Source organism: Colossoma macropomum, unplaced genomic scaffold (assembly GCF_904425465.1).
Source record: "Colossoma macropomum unplaced genomic scaffold, Colossoma_macropomum, whole genome shotgun sequence".
In the NCBI taxonomy this organism is placed as follows: Eukaryota; Metazoa; Chordata; class Actinopteri; order Characiformes; family Serrasalmidae; genus Colossoma; species Colossoma macropomum.
Genome location: NW_023494799.1, coordinates 8041378 through 8060223, shown reverse-complemented (window position 1 = coordinate 8060223; position 18846 = coordinate 8041378). Strand labels below are relative to the sequence as shown.

General features: G+C 38.1%; 2 protein-coding genes across 11 annotated transcripts in view; both read left to right on the top strand.

The window, feature by feature from the left end:
• pip5k1ca (phosphatidylinositol-4-phosphate 5-kinase, type I, gamma a) overlaps positions 1-7692 on the top strand; it is a 65073-nt gene extending 57381 nt beyond the window's left edge. For 3 of the 10 annotated variants that reach the window (XM_036587366.1, XM_036587364.1, XM_036587370.1), the window contains one exon: positions 509-1426. In XM_036587366.1, coding sequence (XP_036443259.1) covers positions 509-730 — 222 coding nt within the window. In that variant the 3' untranslated portion in view covers positions 731-1426. Of the gene's footprint in view, positions 1-508; positions 1427-3100 lie in introns of those variants that run through there. The other 7 variants (XM_036587373.1, XM_036587371.1, XM_036587372.1 and 4 more) reach the window with 4 other exon arrangements.
• A 1933-nt stretch (positions 7693-9625) lies between these two features.
• rab11ba (RAB11B, member RAS oncogene family, a) lies at positions 9626-18427 on the top strand. The gene is made up of 5 exons (XM_036586300.1): positions 9626-9768; positions 13841-14036; positions 15144-15337; positions 15423-15503; positions 17034-18427. The coding sequence occupies exons 1-5, from the start codon at positions 9729-9731 to the stop codon at positions 17177-17179; spliced, it is 657 nt and encodes a 218-aa protein (XP_036442193.1). The 5' UTR covers positions 9626-9728; the 3' UTR covers positions 17180-18427.
• The last annotated feature ends 419 nt before the right edge of the window (positions 18428-18846 follow it).

Genomic DNA, 18846 nt, shown 5'->3' with positions numbered 1-18846 from the left:
CTTATTTGGGATTTGTTTTTAAGTAAGAACAGAATCTACACACACTCAAGAGCACAAACGCATGAATAATTCTGTGGTTTAAGAACACGTCATGAATCTGACGTAGACTTTTTCTTAGGACCTCTATCAAGAACACATTTACGAATAACCTTGGAAGATATTGGTGAATGAGGCCCAGTGGGATTGGTTAGAGACTCATTTCATATTGTGGCCTTCTACAGTATCAGAATCACACAGAACAGTATTGTGATAGTGATTAACAAATCACATATTGTGCCGCCTGAAAAACCAACGACACATTTATTTCACATAGTGCAACAACAATTTTACTGGTTATCTTCCATCCCATAATATTTCTGTCATGATGTCTTAACAGAAGTCTTATTTTTCCAACTGTCATCTTCACTACTTCTCTGTCTCTAACTGTCACGTCCTGCGCTGTCCTCTCTGTTTTTCTCTGCTTTGCTGGCTGCCTCTGGCTCCCTCTGCTGTCCGGGCGGCTCTGCAGCAGCCGCCGGAGGAGAGGAGCTGGGTGTATTCTCCTCTGCACTATGTCACAGACTCTAAAACTCTGCCCCAAGGGGACGAGGAGAGCGACACAGTAAGTCAGTTGTCCACAGAAGTGCTATGGATGTTTGGTATGGATATTTGTGAACATAAAACTTTTTTTCCTTTTTCCATTTATTTAATTAAGTCTTTTTCAGTAGAATATTCAAAGACAAGAACATAGAACTGTAGGGATGAACAGGGAATGATGTAAACTGTAAAAATGATTCATGAGCTTAAAGAAATGACTTCATGAGGTAACATAATTAAACTAGTTTTATTCAATTCAAATAAAGACTTTGACTGAACCAGTGGTTCAGAGTATTTATTTGAGGTGAGTGAAAGTAGTTAATTTACTTGTTACTACACAAAGTCATTTTTTTAGGTTGAACAAAAATAGGTTGGACAAAATCCCAGCATTACGATTATGTTAATACATGTTGCAACTGAAACATAAACACACTGGTGAGTCAGTCTGACATCAATATTCAGATTATATGTTGCTTTATGTGATGATACGTGCTATAGAATATGAACGATTAAGCACTGAGGAAATATTTAGCTTAATATACTGTAGGTATTGTAATAAAATACAATATAATATAGAAATACCTACATGCACATACACAGGCAAACATTGTATTTACCCAGATACCTGTTAAAAATGCAGCTAACAAACTCTTTTTGTGTTGATTTTGTGTCATTTGTATTAGTTACGCGCTTTCAATATTTTGTTGCTTTCTTTAAAATTGCCATAAATCTGCTGACAAGGTGAATGGCTTCCAGTACAGTCGTATGCAAAAGTTTGAATAGCCTCTGTCAAATTACATGTTTTGTTGATTTTTCTAAGTAAAATTAAGTCAACACGTCCTCTACAGGGAAAAAAACTTGAATGTGGCATTTTTCTACAAATTTTAGTACACAATTTGTATTAGTTGTTGATTTTAACATATTGGGAAAAAATAACATCTAAACTTTTGCACAGGCCACATTTTATGTTTTATTTTTCCAACATGTTAAATTCAGCAAATAAACAGTAATTATGCAATAAAATGTGCAGAATGTGTTCACTTATTTTCACTTGGAAAATCAGTGAAACATGTTATTTTACCAGGGACGCCCAAATTTTTGCATACGACAGAGATTGGAACAATGGAGTAAAAATTCATACCTTTATCTTTCTTCTAAGCTGTTTATTTGTCCTAATGTAAATATTAAAATTCAAAACAGCTTTCATTTCAAAAGCAGCAATCTTCCCACAAATTATGATGTTAGTTTTCCCTCATATTTGTCTTGAAAACAGCTTGAAAAAGAGGAAATACCTTCTTTCACTTCATTGTCCCAGTTCATTTATAAGATGTTGTATTAGAGCAGTTTGTGTACCTACATATAGTCACCTACATAGAGAGGGTTCAGACGAGTGTGAGTGTCTGTGTTTGTGTTCATTCTGTGCATGTTTGGGTTTTTCAGTTACTGGATGTCTCTGTTTTTCTCTGTAGTAAATAGGAGCATCGTCCTCTTGATTGACCAATCTTGTTGCACAATGTTAACCCTTAGAAGTCAAGAGTTATTCCTGTCATTTTGTTATATTATTTCAATATTATTACTTAAATGCTTTACAAATACTTTAACATTGATAGTCATGCGGTAAATTACATTTACATTCAATTTACATTCTGTACCAACAGTTCAAGTCTGCATTTCCGACTGTTTTCCATTCTTTTCAGTGTCAAACAAGAACAAAGCAAAAATGTTAAAAGGGAATTCTGCCAATGATGTGAAATGCTATATTCTCGAGAAACTTATTCAGTCAGGATTTTTTACTTTGGTGGTGATAGGAACCAGACATCTTAAAATATATAGAAGTTCCTTGACAAGCAGCAACTACATTAAATCATTATGAATTTGCCTGATGCTCGAGACATTGTTTTACAATGAGATAAGATTTTGGTCTAAAACACTCATAGTGGAGAGGTACATGCAGGGTGTTTGAAGGCAAAATAGCACCCAAGGAAAACCTATTTTTTCAGATTTACCACTGTTCTACCGTCATCAATATTACATGTAAAACCTCACAAGACATGCGTAGACTCGGTGGTGATTTTTGGATAGTGAACAAAATGGCCATATTTAAGGTGTAGACATTGTGACCTCTGGTTTCTATCACCACCACTGTAAAGTAATCGGAGTCAATTTCTTCACAAATTTTACTACACAAACAAACCACTCTGAATTACTTTGTTTACATCTCAGTGACCGAAGGCAGAAACTTTGAAAATTTGGTGGAATTCCCTTTGATAAGGATGTTTTTTCTTTCCACAAAACAAGACTTTTAGATAATCATTTTTTATCAAATTCAAATCATAATAAAATAGAGGCATGATATTGACTGAAAGTTAAGATTTTTGCTTCTAAGAAAATCCCACTGCTTGTTTTAATGAGCTATGAGTGAGAAAAAAATCACACCATCACCAGTAACTTCTAAGGGTTATGCAAGAGAAGTTGTTCTGTTGTATTCCATTAACCAGCAACTGCCCTCTTTTCCTTCTTCCAGTAATCAGCCCTCTGGAGCTGCTTGAGGACGACTCTGAAGACCCCTCAGGTCTCGCCATGGCTTCCAACTCAACTCGACTGACCTTACTTCCTACCAACGTTCGCGCAGCTGGTGTCACCAGCTGTTATATTAGTCAGATCCAAAAGCAGAAGCGATGTGGAGCTGCGGTGTGAAGCTTAGCGCTGTAGGTACACGATGTGTCATTCTTCTGTCATTCCGTCTACTGACAGCACCAGTAATAACGGCAACATTCAAAGTTATTTATCTGTAAATCATAAACACTGTTTTTTATTTCCTTTTTTTTACTTTTTTAACGTGTGTTTTTTCTCTGAATTCGATACTGTGAACGTTTTCATACGTAGAGAGCTGTACAGTTGGTGGTTTCGTGTGTGATGTTAGTTTTGAGGAATATTGCTCTACAGATGGGTACATGCTTGACTGAAAACACACTACACTTGTTTGAAAACCCTAAGAACAGTTTCAGAGGCTTTCAAGCAGCAACTTTAACATTAATTGCAATTAATTTTTAACTTGTCAACAATTTGACGAATGTATTGCATTGCTGTCATATTGACCTTTTTAATCTGCATTCGCATTCCTCATCATATTTCATCATGAATGATACCAATTGATAAGTGATCATGACTGGAACACTAAATTTTAATGTTTGTTCACAGACATACACTAAGAGCCCACAGTTTCCTGAGCTATTTTCATTACTGTGGCTTAGCAGTTATATTTACAGCTGATGTTTGAAAACGCAGTGGTATATAAATACGCTGTACACTCTCAGAAAAAGAGGTAATAAACTGTACCTTCCGAGTTACAAACACTGTCACTGGGGTGGTACCATCCAGGGTCTTCAGTACCATTAATTAGGAAACATATTTGCACCATGTTCTGTTTCAGCTTGTAAGTTGCATTGACTTCATTTGACTCTAGAACTTTTATTTTATTTTTCTGTTCTAAAAAACACAGAAAAGTACACATATGGACTCTTCCTCTGGGAAAGTGAATGTAATATACCTTTAAAACTCTTAAGTCAGGCCTTAAAGGGACATTGTGGCCTAAAACTACAGTTTAATATGCTATTTGTTGTGTTATGCAGTACCTTGTAGCGCAGCATTGCATCCCTCAGCGTCAATACCCATCATGCATTTTACAAATACATCAAACAGCCTAGCCACTGATCTGTGGACTAATAAATACAATAAAGCTAGAGTTAGTGTGACTCGTCAGTTCTGTCTTTATGCAGCACAAGATGATATGTAGATATCCAGTTAGCTACCTTGCTAACTTTAACTTTTAGCTTGTTATTCTCCTCATCTGAGTCATTTCTGTTGTTTGAGTAATCCGTTCTCTAAACTGTAAAGATGATTTGAAGATGGTTGCAATAAGAGTTGATGATTGAAAGCAGCTGCAGTAAGATATTTAGCTTAGTAGCAGTAACTTTATCTGGCTGAGTAATGCAGTTGCCAGCTAGCAGTAAAAACAAACATTTTTTTAAGTTTCTCCCACCTTCAATGTACGTCACAAGGAGGTTTTACTAGTCTTTAAACTGTAAGATCTCTTTCTAGAGGCTGCTGCAGCACCACTGGATAATGTTACTGGACATATTTACAAAAGATGTAGCAATGGTTGATTTTTTTCAGTTTAGGTGGAGTGTCCCTTTATATACCATCTTGTACCTTTGGTATATATTTAAATTGTTTGTACCTGTACAGTACCCTTTTTTTCTGACAGTGTACCCAATCTGGGATCAGTTTCACACCATTTAAGGGAGCAAGCCTGTCGGAGGTTAAAGGCCATATGTTTAGAGCTGTAAACATGCTTTTCTCTTAAGACTGTTCGATCACAGCACTTTATTTCACCATATCACAATCATTTGACCATCAGGCAGGTTTTCCACAGGTTTCAGATATGGTCTGCAGGAGTGGCTTAAAGCAAAAGTTGAAAAAAAAATTGTTCAAATGTATATTTATTTGTATGTATAGAATAATTTATCTGTGTGTGTTTGTGTGAAAGAGTGAGTATGAGGATGTATGATTTAAATTGTGATATTTGATCAGTATTAAAGAGCTGATCATTATCATAACGTGAAGTGGCCATTTGCTCTTGGTTGCTGTTGTGTATGAACACGAATCTACAGCAGCAATACACAGTGTTTGTAAAGGGTTGTACTGATGTTGCTTTTTGGTTGCCTTATTTATCTACAATTTTTCCACGTAATCCCTTCCACCATTCTGACACCATAGTAGGCCTGGGCGATATAATAGGGTATCAGCAATGATTGACAACCCGATGACAATGCTTCAGAGGAGATAATTGCTGTAATGGGAAAGAGAAGTGACAGTAAACTAGAGAGCACTGTTTTAATTTTAAAATGACATTAAATAATATATGTACATACAGTTTTTCTCCTTTTACTGTTAAAACAAATAAATTATTATGGAGCATTAATAAGCTGTGGGCTTTCAGATGATGCCTTTTTAAAGCTGCACTTTGAAAGTTTGGCATATTTGGGGAATTGGCAACCCCACTGGTGGAGATATGTAACTGCACAAGAATGTGTGGAAGAACATTTCGTAACGTGGGTTGTGCTGTGGTCCACATCCCTGTCGATATTTTATATTGGTTGTGTTTATAAAAGGAGACAGACGGTAACACTGGAAATTATCTCAGAATAATGCTTAGCCTGGTATATCAAACAATAGAGGATGAACTCTGAAGCACAAAAAGACACTGTTAGCAAAGTAACAGCTAATATTAGCAAATTAGCCAGCTAACGTTGGCTATACAGCTAAAACAACTTCACAGTTACAAGTTTTCCAAACAGAGAACAAACTCTGAAGCAAAAAAGCGTCGTTAGCCAAGTAATCATCATATTTTAGTGAATTTGCCAGCTAACATTAGCTGTACAGCTAAAATAACTTCACAGTTATGCTTAAAATGAAGCAGGATGTGCTTTTTAGTTGAGTTTGATTGACAAGTATGTAAACAGCAGAAAGATAGGTGAGAGGACATGAAAGACCAAGACGAGTGATTAGGATTTAGAAACTGACTTCTAAAAAAGTGATTGAAAACTGTTTTTTCACATTCCATTTGTTGTACAGCTCTGCATGTTCAAAAACACCCAAAACAAGCTTTTCCTTGGCTGGTGACTGGAGAGGAGGGGTCCTCGGTGTTGATTGGTCAGCTGTGATGGTGCTCAGTGCGAAAGTTGGCGATTTTTCAGAGTGAACATGCTGTTTAAACTGACAAAGCACACTGCGCAGGCTAGAGGAGTGCTTTTCAGTCGCTTTATAGATTGCTTTATAGATGTCTGTGAAAAGAAGAGCACTTGACAGAGTTTAAAAAGGCGTCATCTGTACTCCCCCTTAGGCAGTAAATTTTCCACTGTCTCGGCTGGGGGTTTCCCAGAGTGCTACATACCACCTGAGGTAGTAATCCTAAGCGTTTTCCGTTCAGCTTAACTGTCTCAAATGGTTTAAATGACTTGTAAAATTATGAAAATATAGCACTTCACAGTTTCTCACAGGCAACAATATCTCTGAAGTCCACTGGGCCCCCCCGCTACAGCAACAAAAAAAAAAGCACGTAGATGTGGATTTGGAATTCAATCTCTTCTGCATGTTTTCTACTCTGGAGCTTCACTAGCAAGGGGCTGCATTAGCACACAACTGGAAAAGAACCCACACCAGAAGGAGCCCTTAAATGTGTGCGTTTGCAGTAACAACTTTCAAAATGAGAGCCAATAATTTTCAGAAAATGCTTTGTTAATTAGTATTACATAATTCAATATGTGCTTTTCATTAAATAAAATCCATTAAATCAGTTCATTTAAAAAAAAACACAAACTAAAACTGAATACAAAATAGGTTCAAGCTGCAGCTACGTGTGCATGTATGTTTGCGAGGGCGGGAAGCAATATTATCGATAATCCTTTTTTTTTTATATCGCTCAGGCCTACAGGATAGCTAGCAGCTCACTAATGGTTGTACCCCAGAGAGTGTGTACATAGAAATATAAATACGTATATGAAGAAATATTGACTATATTTTATGTGAATTGGGAATATGTGGGTTTTATTTGATTCACTGCCCCCTCCCCCCACAAGCTGCTTGCAAGACGTAAAACTGAATGAACTGAACCAGATTCTTCCAAGTGTGTGCAGCTGGTTTTGCATTACGTTTTCTTTGTACCGTACATGTGAACTCTGTCAGAGCAATTTTACCGAACATGCAAATGTATGAATAGCATCATCTTATGAAAGTTAAGCTGTGTTTGTGTATGTGTGGTCAGAAGAAGATGTGTCACACCCCCTACACCCCACTCCCGAGCCCACCCCTGTAGAGACGAAGCATGTTGTAATTGAAAACAATGTATCTATATACATTCATGGACAGCATATCCATTTGTTTACAAAGGAAACTTAACAGATGGATGGATTGTATGTAGGTATGTGGGTGTATGTGTGTGTGTGTGTGTGTGTGTGTGTGTGTGTGTGTGTGTGTGTGTGTGTGAATGTGTTTATGCACACATGTGAGAGTGGTCTCCTAAAGATAATAAATAGAAAATATTGAAGCTCTTTATCTGTGAGAGTTTTTAGTACATGTTTGTATGTGACAACAAAAGCGTTCACACATCAACCTGCCATTTCATTAAATACATCTCTTTCTTTCTACACTCACTGTGCTTTTATCAGCTCTACTTACGCTATAGGTGCACTTTGTAGTTCTACAATTACAGACTGTAGTCCATCTGTTTCTCTGTTTACTTTGTTAGCCCCCTTTTACCTTGTTCTTCAATGGTCAGGACCCCCACTGAGCAGGTATTATTTGAGTGGTGGGTCATTCTCAGTAATGCAGTGACACTGATGTGGCGATGGTATGTTAGTGTGTGTTGCGCTGGTCTGAGTTTTTAAACACCTCAGTGTCACTGCTGGACTGAGAATAGTCCACCAACCAGAAATATCCAGCCAGCAGCGTCCTGTGGGCAGCGTCCTGTGACCACTGACGAAGGACTAGAGGATGACCAACACAAACCGTGCAGCAGCAGATGAGCTATCGTCTCTGACTTTACAACTACAAGGTGGACCGACAAGGTAGGAGTGTCTAATAGAGTGGACACTGTGTTTAAAAACTCCAGCAGCACTGCTGTGTCTGATCCACTTGCACCAGCACAACACACACTAACACGCCACCACCATGTCAGTGTTACTGCAGTGCTGAGAATGATCCACCACCCAAATAGTACCTGCTCTGTGAGGGTCCGTGGGGGTCCTGACCACTGAAGAGCAGGGTAAAAGGGGGCCAACAAAGTATGCAGAGAAACAGATGGACTACAGTCTGTAACTGTAGAACTACAAAGTGCTCCTATATAGTAAGTGGAGCTGATAAAATGTACAGTGAGCGTAGAAACAAAGAGGTGGTCATAATGTTATGCCTGATCGATGTATATGGCAAGTGGAGCTGATAAAATAGATGCGAGTGTAGATATAGGGATGTGAATATAATGAAGTGGCCGGTCAGTGTACATAAACTACATAAAATCAGCTGCGCTCTGCATATTAACCCATGTGCTCATCCCACTACACTATACACCACCCACCCGATTCTCCTGAAATGAGGTCATTTACATGAATCGGTCTTCAAGGCACAGTAACAAATACAGCCTGTTCAATTCTAAGGGGCTAAAAGAAGGGGCAAATGTTTATGTAAAATAATGTATGACTGTTTTGATATGTGAGCCCTCACAAATGTCATTAGTGGAACTCAGGGGAAAAATAAAATGCAAGAAAAATGTAGGATATGGGCCTTTTAAGCATTATGGAAAACCAAAATGTCCATGCTTTTTTACAATACATGAGTTTGATGTAGTTTTACAACATACTATTCACTCCACCGTCCATATATGGAAACTAAGCAGCAAAAACATAGCATGAAAAATGTACATAAATCAGTCTTGAAGGCACAGTAACCAAAACAGCCCGTTCAGTTCTAGGGGATTAAGAGGTGGTCATGTAAAAATAATTATGACAGTTTTTGGTACTTATACCTACACAAATATCAGTAAGTAAGTGGGGGAAAATGAAATAAAAGTGTAGGATATGGGCCCTTTAATGCTTAACATGATCAGTTATCAAAGTGGGCAATTGCTTCATGGTGAGTGGTCGCAGTAAACATACAGACACACACACGTTTGTCTTACATCACTAGTGGGGACTGCCATTGATTTCCATTGAATTTTGTCTTACTGTAGCCAAGTAATACAGCACCTACCCTTAAACCTAAACCTAACCTTTATCTCAAAAGGCATTTTTCTGCTCATTTGTTTTTTTTCCCGAAAAAATGTATCGTTTATGGTGCAAACAACACCAACAAAATGTCCTCACTTAAGCAAAAATGTCTAATCGTTGTGAGGACAAAAGAATAGCAAGACAAGCGCGCGCGCACACACACACACTCACACACACACTCACACACTCACTCACACACTCACTCACTCCTTCACACACACTCTGGCAGTATTTTAAGGCTGGGACTGAGTTTCCTTCCTGTCCGCTGGAGTCAGGAGACTCGTCGCTTCGCTGCAATTTCAACACAGCAGTAAAAAATATACATATAATATGGGGACCCGAGATGATGAATATGATTATTTATTTAAAGGTCAGTATATATTATTTCCCCAATGTGTCTTAAACATAATTGTTACGGTTTTGCGAAGTGGCCCTTCACTGTTTGTGCGAGTTTACTTGCCCTGCTATACAGGCTAAGCTAAGCCGAGTTTGCGAGCAGTCAGACAATGGTGGCCTTCAGCCTGTCGAGGCTTTCGGGTGGATAACAGCCAGCGGTGTAGACCTTTTTTAACCTGTGTCATATTTTTTAAACTGTAAATGAGGCCTAAAATGTCATATAAATGCATTATCCGTGATTTGTGTTGCGTGGCAGCGTTAGCTTCGCAGCTAGCAGTTGCTAACTAGCGGACCGAGGGCCAAGTAGCCCGTTAGCTAAAGTGAGCCGAGTTAACGGAGGGTAAAGATAAACGTGGAAGGATATATAAGCACCAGAGAATGAGTAATAACACATACAAGCAACTAATTTTATTTGTATGAAGGAAATAATGTGACGGTTTGCCTGTTAATCCTTTGGATAGTTGTGGTTTATCAGGCGCTTAGTCACAGCCCTTCATCACACTGCGCTAATATAGCAGGCTAGCTAGGCCACATCTACTAACTTTTTGACGTTTTTATAAGTGAAGTCACCCTAATTGTAAGAGCAAAGATAAAACACTTATCGTACGGATATATAACTTCTTAGTTTTAGTATAAAAAGCAAGCTGTATAGCTCGTTCGGTCGTCGGAACGAGTTTTGTGGAAGTTACAGACAGGTTTATGAGGAAATGATGGATGGGCTCATGTTGTTGCTCAAGAAGAAGGTACTAATCAAGAGCATGTTGAGAAATAAAGCTACAGTAAGTGTCTCTAAGGCCAGGCCCGAGGACTAATGGTTTTAGTTTTCGCAAAATAAAAAGGGCAACCACTTTACCAGTGGTCATCCTGATGATATGAAGTTGCTTAAACAGCAGTTTGCGAAGTCTGTTAGTAATTTATTTACCACCACAGTGTCATTTGGCAGCCGCAGTGAATCAGAGAAGATATTCAGTTAAAATTAAGCTGAGGTTGTAGTTCTGTTTCAGATGCACGTTGTTCTTCTCAAAGAATCAAAAGCAGTGAAACATGCTTGTATTTTAATATGCTTGTGTTATTGATCCTTCCATTTGTCTGTAGGGACTTGATTACGATGACCTAGTTCCTTTTTTCAGGTTGAGTAAAGTTTTTCAGGTTCAATCTGTTAACCTAAAGAAGTGTCATCTCACCTAGTTTCATTTAACCTCAGTTAAATTATGTTCAGTGCGGGGTTCCGCTATCATTTCTTGGCTCAATTTAACTGTGAACAATAGGGATGCACAGTGATATCAGAATCATCAGTATCGGCAGATAATTTCTTTAAAGAAATTATCAGCCTTGAGTGGATCATTAGATTCAGCTGGCATGATGCCGTATTGTAGTCTGGAAGAACTGGGATAATGCTGGGATACTGTGCTAAAATGTTACCTTTTATTTAGTTTACTGTATTTGTAACCCTTCATTGATCGGCATCAATGTTACATTTATCCAGGTGGACACAGTCTCAATTTGAGTATTTCATAAATATTAATGTCTCAGCATCAGCATGAACAGATATCTGCACGAAAAATATCAGATATCGGCATCATTGTTACCCTTCATTGGAACTAAGGGGCCCAGACCCTGAAAAACAGCCCCAGACCATTATCCCTCCTCCACCAAACTTTACTGTTGGCACTATGCATTCCAGTAGGTAGAGTTCTCCTGGTGTCCGACAAATCCAGATTCATCTATCAGAGTCCAGTGGCGATGTGCTTTACACCACTCCAGCCGACGCTTGGCATTAGGCTTGTGCACATCTGCTCGGCCATGGAAACCCATTTCTTAAATCTCCTGGACCACAGTTCTTGTGCTAACGTCCAGAGGAAGTTCGGAGCTCTGTAGAGTGATGCAATTTGTGGCAATGGTGGCATCCAGTGACAGTGCCACATTTGTCACTGAGCTCTTCAGTACAGCCCATTCTACTACCACTCTGTATCTATGGAGATTGCATGACTATGTGCTTGATTTTATGCACCTGTTAGCAGTGGATGTGACTAAAACACCTGAACTCAATCATTAGGAGGGTTGTCCACATATTTTTAGCCATAAAGTGTGTGTGCATTAACATGGACACTTAGTTACAGAGATTATGTATGTCTTATTAGGACTTCCCCAGCTATGGGAACTGTGGGAGTGAGTTGAGGAAAGAGGGAGGGTGTTCTGATCTCTAATCTTGAGTTTGACCCCCCTCCCCTGACGTCTGGGGATATGGGTTATGGGTGTTGTCAGTGTATACTGAGTACACTTCGTTCTAGATTTGACCCTTCAAAACATTTGTAGAAGCATATAGAAGATGGTCAGAGACATTGAAAATTTTTTCTTGCATGTTCATTTGTTCCTAACAAAATGTCGTGATATGCCAGACATTAATTTGAGAAGTTATAAGAAACCTTAAAATAATATTTAAGCCCTCTGTATGTCTGTCTGTCTTAGGCTGGCATATATAGCACTGGAATTAGGGGGGGGAGTATGACGATATTTTTGAAATGTGGTGATGATTAACCTCACCATGTTTTTCTGAGTATATTGTGAATAGCATCAATACTTAAAGACAAATTCTACTGATTTTTTTTTCAAAAGTTACTTGGTTCATTTTTCGGTCGTTGAGATATGAACAAGGTCATTCAGAGTGGTTTGCTGGAAAGTGGTTCATTGTAGAAAAACATACTGACTCAGATTTCTTTACAGTGGTGGTGATGGGAACCAGGGGTTGCAGTGTCTTCATTGCAAGTGTTGCTTTTTTATTTACTATCCACAACCACCAATGAACCTACATGAGTCATCAGAGGTTTTATATGTAATGTTGATGATGGTACGAATAGTTATAACTCTGAAAAAATAAGTTTTCTTTGAGGGCTATTTTGACTTACAATGCCCTGCATATGGTACTGTACTCGGAGTAGATTTTTAAAAATGTTTTAATGTCAAAATCTAATTGCAAAACTATCCCTAAACAATGTCTCAGATATCAGGCAGCGTATTGGTAACCTCTTCCTGTAATAACTTGGTGATTTTAGACTTTTAGAATCATTAAACTCTTCAGACAGCAGGTTCCTTTCACCACCACTGTGAACAGTTGTGACTCTGTAAGTTCACCTTGAGCAGAGCATTTCATATCAAATCACTCTGAATGACTTTGTTTACATCTTAATTATTAATTATGCAGACATTTTGAAAAATCAGTGGAATTCAAGATGTATCATTCACTCCTCGGTGCATGCAGCCCATTTATGGAAACAAAGCTGCAAAAACAGCCTGTTTTGAATGAATTGTTTCCGTCATTAAAAAACAAAACAATGCATTTATATTTGTCCACCTTTTCAGCCTACGGCAGTTTAGCCCTGCCTATTAAAGCTGGAGTTATAAGGAGTGTTTCAGCCTGGACTGCTTTTTGAATGAGACACAATACAGGAAAAGCGTAGGATATTAGACCCTTTAAACCTTTAAAATTGTAAAATGAAAAATAAAACATTGTAATGCTTTAAATCGATCTTTCATTGTCGTTAAAAGGCTTCAAATATTGTGATCTTATATTTTTACCATATTGCTTACCCTTAACTGGTATGTACTTGTTTCCCATGAAACATTACCTTAACTTTTTGCAGATCATTTCAGTATGTAACGGTGTGATGACATCACACAAGTTAACCTTAGTGTAAAGTTATTTAAAATAAAATGTTTACACAAAAATGCACGTTCTTAAAGAACGTTCTGCCCTAATTAAATTACCCTTTGCTGTGAGCTTGTCTTCATTAAATGTGTGCTTACTCCCCCTGCAAGAAACGTGTTTAAACATGTGGTTGCTGTTGACATTTTAATAGCAAACAGCAAGCAGTGTATGTATATCAGATATGCACTACAGTTAAATTGAATGGATTGCAGAATTTTTATTTATCTTTTAAGAGAGAAATAATTGCTCTAACAGTCAAATCCTGCAAGGTTGCAATTAAACCACTTTAAGCAGTGTTTTGTTTTTTGTTTTTTTATATAAATGTCTTTTGTATTTGTAGTGGTGCTGATTGGAGATTCCGGTGTAGGGAAGAGTAACCTACTATCCCGTTTCACACGGAATGAGTTCAACCTGGAAAGCAAGAGCACCATCGGCGTGGAGTTCGCCACTCGTAGCATCCAAGTGGACGGAAAGACCATAAAAGCTCAGATTTGGGACACAGCAGGACAGGAGCGCTACAGAGCAATCACTTCAGCGTGAGTGCAGAAGAGACTCTCCAAACATCCATACATACTCCAGAGAAGCGAAGCAAAACAAAAAAAGAAACCTGTAGGGTATTTCACAAAGCAGGATTTCTCAGTTAACCAGATAAAGGGGAATTTTGGGAATAAAGATAAAGGGGAATTTTGTTTTTCAAAAGCTCTGCATAATTAAATAGTTACGATATGTAAATTAAGTCATTCAGAGTGGTTTGATGTGAAAAGCTCCGTTCTAAAGAAACGTACTTAGTCAAAATTGTTCACTTTGGTGATGATGGGGCCCAGACATCTGAAGCACTTAATGCCTCTAAAAGCTTCCTCACAGAAAGTTAGTACATGAAATGGTTGCGGATCTGCCTAATGACCTGAGATATTTGTTTACAAGTTTTGAGAAAAGCTTTTGGCTTAAAATGTTTTTTAAGCCAAAAAAAAAATAGTAGGGAGGTGCATACAGAATGTTGGAAGGCAAATAGTACCCAAAGGAAATGTTTGTTTATTTTATTTATTTATTTTTGAACCATTATTTGGCCATTATTAACATTACATATAAAAATTTGACAGATTTAGGTTCACTTGTAGTTTTGGATAGTAAATAAAATGGCCATGTTTGTGTTGTAGACATTGCAACCCCTGGTTCCCATCACCACCACTGTAAAGAAATCTGTTGGAAAGTTTCACTCCGGATGACTTTGTTCACATTGCAGCGACTAAATTATGCTGAAATTCTTAAAAAAAAAAATCTATAGAATTCCCCTTTAAGCTCAGTTCCTCTTTAAGTCTTAAGGCTTAAGTTGTCTGGCTAACTGAAAGTACCTTTGTGAAATTTGCTTTGTGAAATAGCCCCCCCTGGACTGATTATCTTAGCTTTTATTTTCTACATGTTATTTTGGTTTATTACGTTCTTGGTCTGAGTGACATTCTTACTAGTTCTAGCATATGTTGAGTCAAGTTTGTTTATAAAGCAGATTGTCTAACACTTTAAAGTGATGTACAATAAATTATAAATGAAGACAAAAGGCCATTCAATAAGCACTGGAATAAAATAATAAACTAAAAATAATTCAACACTGAGTTTCCTCTCCATCTCCACATTGTGCCCATTAGGTACTACCGGGGTGCAGTGGGGGCTCTTCTGGTGTATGACATCGCTAAGCACCTGACCTATGAGAATGTGGAGCGCTGGTTAAAGGAGCTGAGAGATCACGCAGACAACAACATTGTCATCATGTTAGTGGGCAACAAGAGTGACCTGAGGCACCTCAGAGCAGTGCCCACAGACGAGGCCAGAGCTTTCGCAGGTTAGTTTCACCTTATCAAATCGTGATGTGCAGAAAACAGTTGTGTAGCTGAAGTTAATGTCTCTTTGTTGCTTGCTTCTTTCAGAGAAGAACAATCTGTCTTTCATTGAGACCTCAGCTTTGGACTCCACAAATGTTGAAGAGGCTTTCAAAAATATACTCACAGGTGAGAGATTGTTGGATGGTAATCTTACTCAGTGACTCCCTCAAAATGTAGTTAGTAAGCAAAGACAAGTTGAATACCTAAGGTTTGCTTGTTTAGTTTTGCACTTGAGCATAGTTTTGCTGTAGCTAATTAACAAGGTTACACCCATCAAGTAGCATAATGCAAACTGCATGCCTAAATAACACTTGCCTTGAAATGTATTAAGTGACCTTGAATAGATTCACTTGTGTGGTTTCTAACACTTTGGCATACCGTGACACATAAATACTGTTTACTGTAAAATGGACAAAATGGCACTGCATGGCTAAAAACAGCCGTGGCAGTCATGTTGAAGCCTGATGTGTCAGTGCTTTTGTCTATTTTTATAAATAACATTGTTGTACAGTGCCAGAAAACCAAGTTCAGTCTGTTTGAGATTACTTCAATGACCCATATCATGGAAAACTAAATTTTTCCTAACCTTGTTTAAACAAGAGTTTGATTGTATGTAAACACTGTAAATGTTTTAAAATATACTGTTCACACCTCAAACCATATATGGAAATTAAGCTGCAAAAAGTTACATTTTGAATTCATTATTTTTGTGATGTCAAAAACTAACTGATTATCCACCTATTCAGCCAACTCTGCCCATTCATGCTGAAGTTATAAGGAGTGTTTCAGCCCAGACTGCTTTTTGAATGAGGCACAGTACAGGACAGACAATCAAGAGTTAATTTCCATTTTCAGTCTTAAAAGCACAGTAATAAAAAAACTGTTTATTTTTAAGAGATAAAGAGGTTGCCGTGTAAAAATATATTATGACTGTTTTTGGATGGACCTCAGGGAAATTAAAGTACAAGAATATCTTGGCTTACAGCAGCACTATGTAACTTTTTTTTTTTGTTGAAACTGAAAGACACAGCATTACTGAGTATGGAAAGAAAAAACGAGCACTCTTAAGTGTGTGTGTGTGTGTGTGTGTGTGTGTGTGTGTGTGTGTGTGTGTGTGTGTGTGTGTGTGTGTGTGTGCTGCTGTGAGTCATTTTGTAAAGCATGAAATAATCATTTATAGGTCAGAGGTAGCAGGACTGATTTGGTGGGAGTTTTTCGGACAACGTCATGAATCTTTACTTATGAACTTCACACGCACAGGCTCAAAAAGAAAGTCTGACTTGATGTTCAACATTATGCCGATGAAGCTATGATGACAATATTAGATAATTCGCTCACATCACCAGTTTTGAGTGAGTTTTCTGCAAATACTCTTGGAACACACTCGGATTCATCCTCTTGTGGGGGTCCGGAGCACAGGCAACGTTAGAAAATGTTCTTCTGCACGTTGCAGGAGGGGGCTCCAAATTTTGCACAATCTTTGTACAGTGCTAATTGATGAGGGCTAAGCTTTCATTACTAGCTTCATTAGCCTCGCAGTCCCTGTGCACAACTAAAGAAGCAAATTCAGGCTTGTCTTCGCTGAATGACTGTGTTTAAGAAAAAGGGGAAGTTTAACTTTTCATAGGACTAATTCACAGTGTTACTTTTTTCCAGAAATCTACCGGATTGTATCACAAAAGCAGATTGCAGACAGGTCTGCACATGATGAGTCTCCTGGCAACAACGTGGTGGACATCAGTGTGCCGCCTACTACCGATGGGCTAAAAGGCACCAAATTCCAGTGCTGCCAGAACCTGTGACCCCACCCCTCCCCCTTTTCATTCTGCCTCTTCCTCTGTTCCTCTCACACTCTTCATCGCCGCTTTGCTCCTGTGTATTGTGCAACTGCTGCTGCTCTAGCTCCGGTCTTTTTACCTCCATGTGGTATCCGTGTCGATTCTAGAATTTTCCCCAGTCCTGTGAAGTTCTAGATAACATTCCTTTTTTTCTTTTCCTTTTTATCTGGTCTTTTGTTTGTTTTTTTGTGTTTTTTTTCCCTCTCTTCTCTGTCTGAATTCATGTCTACTTGGAGAAAAAATGTAGAATTTGTATTCAGAAGTAATTGTTTGGGCACTGATCGTGTGACCCGCTCCTAAGGAAAGGGATGGTGAGGGATCAGTGTGTCCTGAGCTTCCAGCCGCTCTGAGGAGTCTCCTCTCCTACACTAAGCATGGCGTTTATTCAGCCAGGTCCCAGAAAGGGATCTATGCTAGTTTAACTTTGGCTGAGATGGGCATGTTCTGCAGAAACAGCTGGTTAAGAAACCTGTCTGGATCGTATAGATACCAAAGGGAGACTGCAATCAATTTTCAATTGTATAAATAAGTAAATATATGAGTAAATAAGCAAGGTGAACATTTCAGACTGCACAGTCAACACATTTTAACATTTCCTGCACTATTTAGAGCAGTACTGGGGGAAGCATCTGAGTGAACTCATATTATGATTGTTCATTGCATTTGGAGCGCCAGTTATAGCAAGTTACGAGATGCGCGATATGTTGATCAATTTATAGAATACAAAAAATGACTCCAGTGACACTTATCACAACCCAGTCTTTGCACTTTTATGTTAGAGTATGGCTGTTAACAGGAAGAATGCAATGGGATTTCAGTGTTTAAGCCGGTCAGCTGTCTGTCAAATTGTCTGCAAAAAAAGTATCACTGTTATTGGAATCTTGTTAGAATTTCAGTGATAACATTTGTGTGGTTAGTTTGAAAATGCCTTATGTTTTCCCATACTGTGATAAAAATGCCTTTACTGAAGCGTGGTTATGACATTGACACATCCATGAAGTCACATTAGCTGTTTTGCCTTTTATCAAGTTACATTGGGATGAAAAATAAACCAAATTACTGTCATGAGTTTTATTGTTAATACTTTTACGTTTTTTTTTTGTTTTGTTTTTTTTTTGACTTGGTCCCTCTGAGTTACAATGAAAAATGTGGTGCATTTTAATCTTCAATGTACATTGTTTCCACATGAATAAAATTAGGAATCCAAAATGAGATCAGAATCATATTTATCACATTACAAAACATTAACAGCATTGGGCAGATTGCAGTAGACTGATATTTCAGAGTGACTGTGCTAGAAATGTCTGCACTTTATTCATGATGCTGCATTTGTAATCTTATAGAAATTAAGTTATGAAATAACTGAAGTATGGGAGGAGGACTAAGCCTGAAGCTCCTCCTGCTTTTAATCTAACATCCTTTGAATTCCCATTGCTGCCTTTTGTTTCCTGTGACAAAGATTTAGCTCAGTCCTGCACTGGTTCATCAAAAAGATCTGGCCTGCTAGGAGTTCTCTTCCCTCCTACAGTCGTACAGTCTTTTCATACTATGGTCGTATCTTAAAGGCATGGTCAGAGCTAGTAAAATAAATGTTACATTTCTCTATAATCATAATCCAAATAGATTAAGAC